This window comes from Salmo trutta, chromosome 1 (genome assembly GCF_901001165.1).
Source record: "Salmo trutta chromosome 1, fSalTru1.1, whole genome shotgun sequence".
Taxonomy (NCBI): domain Eukaryota; kingdom Metazoa; phylum Chordata; class Actinopteri; order Salmoniformes; family Salmonidae; genus Salmo; species Salmo trutta.
The window spans coordinates 53,022,581-53,030,700 of record NC_042957.1 but is presented as its reverse complement, the minus strand read 5'-3'; the positions used below and the strand labels follow the sequence as shown (position 1 = coordinate 53,030,700).

Sequence of the window (8,120 nt, the reverse complement as noted above, 5' to 3'; positions counted from 1 at the left end):
TTTACGAAAAATGAATAGAAAATAGATCGACCAATGAACAGAAATCAAGTGACTTTTCTCTGTGAAATGGAAGTGAGGAGCAGGCTTGATGGCAGGAGGAGAGAAGAAACAGAAGGGAAGGTAAGAGGTCAAGAAGAGGAGTGGGTGAGGAATGGTGGCAAATTGAGATTACTTTTGTTAGATTATCTTTAAAAGGTTGGGACCCCTTTTGTTCTGTTCAAAATGTTGGACACCTCTGATGGAGGTGGGGGGGTGGAACACTGGCCTTGGTCTGATGTTGAAGAGGGGAAGAGAAAAGAACAAACCAAAACTTCCTTTGCCGTTGTGACCTCCCCCAACCAATTCCCCCTCCCACACCCCCTATCTGGACTGAACCTCCGGCTCAAGATGATAAAGTGGAGTCTTTCTGTGTTTGCTGTGCTTGTGGCCGTTGCACCGACTTCTGGCTCTCCACATCTCTAAAATGTTTCTCCACCTGCAGGGGACAAGACCAGTAACATTTTATCCTCAATCAACTTTCTGGTACTGCCATTCCTGTATTCCCTTCAATAGTGAAAAGGCATACTCACTATTTTGCGTACGTGACTTAAAGCGCTACCCTCTTTGCCTTTGCAGTTCTCCACCTGGTAAGGTGGGGATATGACCACGTCGTCCATCACCATGATGTTCTTCTCCTGCCATTTGCAGTCTTTGATGCTACAGAGAGATGGAGAACGTTTTTGAAAAAAAGCTTCCTTCAGTCAGGGCACTGAGGTTAAAGGCTTCAGGTCACACATTTAGACAGATAACTCCATGCAGCAGGTATCGGATGGTGGACAGGTGCATATCGAACAGCAACAACGCTGAATAAAATATACAAACAAATTAAACAAAAGAACATTACAGAATTAACAGCTTACATCAGAAATTGGTCAATCAGTGTTGGTACTGGAAGACTTACGGTCATAAGTCACCCACTGTAGTATAGGCCAAATCAGGGATCAACACTACAATCCCATTACAACCAAGAGGTATAATGGAATGCATACTATTTGATAGGGTTTAAAACAAAACATTACTGAATCAAAGACTAACATTCAAAGAGGTCAATAAATCAGAAGGCAACTTCAACATCCAACGAGACTATTTAAATGCATTGGGCAGCACATTTTCTTTAAAACAGCCTTTCCTGGCCATTGGGGACCGTCATAGTAAGTAAATAACTGATGTTTCTATAGTTGGATGAAGCAGAGCCCCAGTATTAGAGACAAGAGATGATACTCACGTTTTATGTATAGTCTGGAATAGCTGTTGGCCCTCCACGGAGACTCCAGCACTAATTGCATATGCTTGGGATAACTTGTCTTCCTTTTCCGACCGTGCTCTGTTGGCAAGCTGCAGGCGTGTTGGAAAGGTGTGTTAGAGCTGTTTACAAAAGCCAACATTCTCAACTGAGAACCCCAAAAGCCCTTGGAAGTTAAAGTAGGTAAAAGGAAAAGGTTATATTTGGCATTGAAAGGAACTTTAAGGAATTTCTGCCCGTTAGCAATACAAATGAATATTAGAAACTGCTCACTGATAATTTGTGTCAAATGTGGAACAGGTGGGTTTTGTTTGATGCCGACCAAAGTTGAATGATATGGTGATGGAACATTTCAGGATTTTTTGGGGGCAAGACAATAGCCATTCATTCTTTAAATATGCAAACAATCCATTCAGGTTAACCATATGATTCCAATCAACATGTGAAAGCACCCAAAATTATACAATTCATTGACTCTGTGTTGGGATAGGGATTCCCAATACCAGTCCTGAAAACCAATGGGGTGTGCAGGTTTTTGTTCCAGCCCAGCATAACTACACCTGATTCAACTAGGATAATCAGCTTGCCTAAACAAATTACAGTCTTTAGTCTGATTCTGAACCACAATTAGCTGAATCAAGTGAGTTAGTGCAGGAGTTATTGATAAAGCTAATGACAAAATGACCAGATGTCCAATGATTCTTCACTACTTTGTATGAGAAGATGTGTCAATAAGGGTGTGAGGAGTGGTGATTGGCTGGTCTTACCTTGCTGACATTCAGAGATGCTAGTGGAGGAGGAGTTTCAGTGCGGTCATTAATGATGTCCACCTCAGACACGTAGGCTAAGTTAATCAGGACCACGTCGCTGACGTTAGCCTTTCCACTGGAGGGGGCGCATTCTGAAAGGGCAGTGGGTCAAGGCAATGTACTACACATTCAGAATGGAGGTCAAATTAGCAGCAGTTAGCATTAGACTAAACACACATGCAGGACTTGTATGTAAGGGAAACAATGGATCAGCTGGAATCATAACTCTATCACTTTTTCCACAAACATTAGGCTATGCCAGACCTGAGGTAAATCAACATTTTTATGTTATTGAGCTTAGGGAGAAGTCAGAACACACATTCTAAATGGCATAGTGCAGCTAGTCACAATAGTGCAATTTAGTCACTCAATAGTGAACCAATGACCAAATAAATAACTCAGTACACCATATGCTATAGTAGAACACAAAATCCAAGCACAGCACCAATCCAACTTTGCCAGGTGCTGGAGATACTCGGTGGAACAACTTCCTCTTTTTCACCTTCACCCCCCCCTATTCTGCCATTCAAGTTCAACAGCAGTCGAACAGCCTCCTCACAACAGAACATCCTGGGATCATGCATCCCCATAACCTAGTAAACAGGTCCAGGGTTCACCACGGCAGTCCAGGAACAGCCTCTTGCTTAAGAAACAATGCAGACGGTTACAACCCAGAACAGAAGTCCTAAACATAGGCTAAGCTCAGGACTTGAAAGTCAAGCAACTAAACAAAATGATTAGCCCACTCAGAACTTCTCAAAGGAGATGTTAAGAAGCAAGCATTTCACAGTTAGTCTACACCTGTTAACGAAGCATGTGACAAATACAACATTTGATTTGAAGACGGCATGAGGTGTATGCACTCCACCAGCAGATCCCCTTTCAACTCCGCTAACTTAAGTGAGGGGACAGAGTCCAATGCATCGTTTGTAAGGGAGGAGGTTGGGTACGAACGAGCCACAATTCATCATGTGGATATCAGAAATAATGTGGAGCGAAAGAGGGCAAATAGCCTACTAGACAGATAAAAAAATTGGCATACTAAGCACAACAGCCAAGAGTAGCCTTCACGAACACCCAACTGTGTTAAGCTCAAAGGATACTATCTAGTAGCAGCCAGCTCAATGCCCTTGAGACACGGTTTATAGTCTGGTGAGAGACAAGTCACAGACTCAGTCTGTGACCTCACAACAACCGATGGCAGCACAGAACTTGCCCTTCAACTGATTTCCAAAAAACACCCTCAAACCTGAGCCAAGCTAATTATTTTCCTAATAAAAACAGGTTGGATTAGTAAAAGTCTGGGAAGTAAGCCTGTGTCTTTACTATGGTAAGACACGTTTTCCCATTTCAAGGCAGGCAGACAGGTAAAGTGCTCAGAGCTGAAGTCATTCAGGTTTACAATCCTTCATTTTATGGCTGCTGCACTCCCTCCATAACAGTAATAGAGGTCTGTGGATTTCCTGTCTGACATCATGACCTTTCAGTGACTCACCAGCCTCAAGGAAAACAACCTAACATGCCATGAGGGTATGACTGACTGGATCTAGAAGCTTTATTTACCCCCGGTTTTATACAACGCTATTGTGTCACCCTGAAAACATGTCACACTGTGTGCTTCCATAAGCAAACTACCTCAAGTGAATAGGCCAGCATTATACACATCTTGAAGAGTGACTTGCCCCTTTGACCTGGGCCTTAGCATTGGGAAAAACACCCTCTATGCATCTCACAACATCCACAAAAAAGTAGACTAGATTTAACAACCTTAACATTGTAGATCTGTACTCCGGGATAGTCATCAACTGACATTGATAAAATGCCTCTAATTTAACAAGATCAAATGAGCAAAGTCTGAGGATTCTGAGGCAGTACTACCTTCCAGCCAGGTAAGACACCTGTCACATCCACCAGGAACGTGAAGGTATGGAATGCACACTGTTGAAATCCACAATGCTGATGCAGTGTGATAACAGCTCACTGACAGACACAGACATCACATTCTTTCCCCTGGCTGTGGCTGCAGTTGTTCCACTACCACAGAGTGGTCTGACTCTGGGCCTTTCTGTCCTATACCAGGCAGAGGTGAAAGATTAGCCCGCACAACCAAGCAAACAGAATTCTTAGTGCTCTGCAATGCATGTCTGTGTGAGCAAATAGTCCACATCAAATGGCTTACTTAGAGTTCTGCCGCATATCAAATCTAGCAGTTTTCATGAGCATCTATTTCTCTAAGCAGTGCTCTGTGCAGGCCTGCAAAGGAATTTAGCTGGGCTAAACGCACAAGTTAGTGTGCAAGAGATGTGTATAATACTTCAACTTCACCCAACCTATATTGTATGAGGTCTACTCCACATGTTGCCTGTAAAAAATCCACCTGGCTTTATCCTATCGACATCACTCATGTCTAAGTTTGTTTTACTCACTGCTTTAGCACACGACGCCAACCCTGATGTCCTTGCTGGGTCTGAATCCTGGCTTAGGAAGGCCACCAAAAAAATCTGAGATTTCTATCCCCAACTACAACATTTTCCGTCAAGATAGAACTGCCAAAGGAGGAGTTGCAATCTACTGCCTCATTGCCTGCATCCGCGATCAAACGACCACCCTTCATCACTGTCAAATGCTCCCTTAAACACTTCTGTGAGCAGGCCTTTCTAATCGACCTGGCCCAGGTATCCTTGAAGGATATTGACCTCATCCCTTCAATAGAGGATGCCTGGACGTTCTTTAAAAGTAATTTCCTCACCATCTTAAATAAGCATGCACCTTTCAAAAAATGTAGAACTAAGAACAGATATAGCCCTTGGTTCACTCCAGACCTGACTGCCCTCAACCAGCACAAAAACATCCTGTGGCGGACTGCACTAGCATCAAATAGTCCCCGCGACATGCAACTTTTCAGGGAAGTCAGGAACCAATACACGCAGTCAGTCAGGAAAGCAAAGGCTAGCTTATTCAAAAATAAATTTGCATCCTGTAACTAACGCCAAAAGGTTTTGGGACACTAAAGTCCATGGATAACAAGAGCACCTCCTCCCAGCTGCCCACTGCACTGAGGCTAAGTGACAGTGTTTCCACCGATAAATCCACGATAATCGATAATTTCAATAAGCATCTCTACGGCTGGCCATGCTTTCCTCCTGGCTACCCCAACCCCGGCCAACAGCTCCACACCCCTGCAGCTACTTGCCAAAGCCTCTCCTTCACCCAAATCCCAATAGCAGATGTTCTGAAAGAGCTGCAAAACCTGAGCCCTTACAAATCAGCTGGGCTAGACAATCTGGACCCTCTCTAAAATTATCAGACGCCATTGTTGCAACCCCTATTACCAGTCCCTAAAGACTGGAAAGTTGCCACAGTCATCCCCCTCTTAAAAGGGGGTGACACTCTGGACCCAAACTGTTGCAGAAATATATCCATCCTGCCCAGCCTTTCTAAAGTCTTCGAAAGCCTAGTTAATAAAAAGATCACTGACCATTTCGAATCCCACCGTACCTTCTCCGCTGTGCAATCCGGTTTCCGAGCTGGTCACGGGTGCACCTCAGCCACACTCAAGGTATTAAACGATATAACCGCCATTGATAAAAGACAGTACTGTGCAGCCGTCTTCATCGACCTGGCCAAGGCTTTTGACTCTGTCAATCACCACATTCTCATCGGCAGACTCAACAGCCTTGGTTTCTCAAATGACTGCCTCGCCTGGTTCACCAACTACTTCTCAGATAGAGTTCAGTGTGTCAAAATCGGAAGGCCTGTTGTCCGGACCTCTGGCAGTCTCTATGGGGGGGTACCACAGGGTTCAATTCTCAGGCCGACTCTCTTCTCCGTATACATCAATGATGTCGCTCTTGCTGCTGGTGATTCTCTGATCCACCTCTACGCAGACGACACCCTTCAGTATACTTCTGGCCCTTCTTCGGACAAGGTGTTAACTAACCTCCAGACGAGCTCCTTCCGTGGCCTCCAACTGCTCCTAAAATTCAAGTAAAACTAAATGCATGCTCTTCAACCGATCACTGCGCGCCCATCCAGCATCACTACTCTGGACGGTTCTGACTTAGAATATGTGGACAACTACAAATACCTAGCTGTCTGGTTAGACTGTAAACTCTCCTTCAGACTCACATTAAGCATCTCCAATCCAAAATTAAATCTAGAATCGGCTTCCTATTTCGCAACAAAGCATCCTTCACTCATGCTGCCAAACATACCCTCGTAAACCCGACCATCATACTGATCCTTGACCATGTCATTTATAAAATAGCCTCCAACACTCTACTCAACAAATTGGATGCAGTCTATCACAGTACCATCCGTTTTGTCAGCAAAGCCCCATATACCACCCACACCACTGCGACCTGCATGCTCTCGTCGGCTGGCCCCCACTACATATTCGTCGCCAGACCCACTGGCTCCAGGTCATCTATAAGCCTTTGCTAGGTAAAGCACCTGGTTAAATAAAGGTTTAATTAAAATGTTAAAAATTTAATTTAATACAAGTCTGCACATTCACATCTTCCAATATAGCTACAGCTAAGAACATGCATATAGCTAACGTTAATGCATTTCTCAAGTCCGCTACAAAACACTTGACAGGGGTCAAAGTACTTAACTAGTAGTGCGGTAGTAACTGCCTACCTAACGTTAGCTTGAGTAGTTAACCCAAGAACTTGACAGTTACCTTTCTAAACTGTCACCGGTGAATCATTGCGTGTGAGTTTCGACAACGTAAGCTAACCAGGGGTGGGTAGCTAGTTACATCATTACATGACTAGCCATCAACAATGTTCTTTAAATAACCATTGTTTTAGAGCATAAGACAATTCTAAGCGTGGTCTGCTAGTTAGCTCTTTTTCTAGCTGCATGCTAACTGTTATTAAGAATTTGCCAGGCATAACGCCCCTTGGAGCTGCCAGATAGTGATCCATACAAGGACTGACAGTGCTAACAGTGCTAACGCTGACCACAATAGCTTGTGTTAGCAAGCATTATGGCACAATACTATGCCAACTTCGATAGCTAGCTGGCTAACAACAAATATTAACTCAAGATTATACAGATTCTAAACTTACCACACCTGGCTTGAAATAGAAAGTAACAAGGTTTAAAGTAACTGAACGGAACCGTATTTAAATCGTGTGGTTAGCTACGTTTTGATCAAGAGTAAGCTAGTTAGCTCCCTAGCTAGTCTCTTGACTACGCTTGCGCGGATCTCAATTTGGCAAAGAGAGACCAGTTACCCCCAGGCCCCTTACAGCCTGGAAGACCACCGATTTAGTGACAACGGAAAATTGTAAAAAGGATACTCAAAGTCAACATCTTGGACTGATAGTCAAAGGCAACGACCTCTCCTTGCAATTGCTGCCCCAAGCAGGTGAGGCAGGAGACATGGCTCCCGACACTGAAATACTCCCCCGGTCCAGGAGCCGCCATCTTCTCCGCCAGGAAACGGGAGCGCCAGATTTACGTAAATATACGCCGTGGCGTCACTGACTATAGCTAGGGAATGTTGATGGGCGTGTCATAGATTATCAATCAGTCATGAGGTGGAGAATTGGACCGCCCAGGGAAGTGTGATCAGAGTTGAACCGATCTGGACCTTTAATTGTCCTGATCTAGTAATATTTTATTAGAAGTCCTTCTCGCCACGATAAAAGTCATACGTTTTTTCATGTCAAAGAAATTCATGTCCAACTTGCTAACTGGTTGAACGCGAAACGTGTATAACGGCAACCAGTTACCAAGTTCGACTATTAGGCAGGGGCGGAAATGCCGGGGGCGACACGACCCCCCCATTCTGGGAAAAATATGATTTGTCCCCCCCAATATATCACTGAAACATAACTATGTAATTTAAATAATATTAATAATACGCAATGAAAGCAATTGTGCTGATTGTAGATACTTAATAGCGCGTTTTTAAGTTTCAAAAGATTGCGACCCCCCCCACCCTTTGCCTCACAATGGTTTGATCCACTGCCAGTTTTTAGTTGGCAAGGTAACAGAGGGGTCGTGTCTACTGTCTG

General features: G+C 44.1%; 1 protein-coding gene across 1 annotated transcript; it reads right to left on the bottom strand.

The window, feature by feature from the left end:
* Positions 1 to 206: 206 nt before the first annotated feature.
* Positions 207 to 7,567, bottom strand: LOC115199834 (protein LSM12 homolog A). The gene is made up of 5 exons (XM_029762331.1): positions 7,401 to 7,567; positions 2,050 to 2,183; positions 1,265 to 1,374; positions 570 to 696; positions 207 to 475 (listed from the first exon to the last, which is right to left on the bottom strand). Exons 1-5 carry the CDS (start codon positions 7,525 to 7,527, stop codon positions 383 to 385), a joined length of 591 nt encoding a protein of 196 aa, XP_029618191.1. The 5' UTR covers positions 7,528 to 7,567; the 3' UTR covers positions 207 to 382.
* Between the last annotated feature and the right edge of the window lie 553 nt (positions 7,568 to 8,120).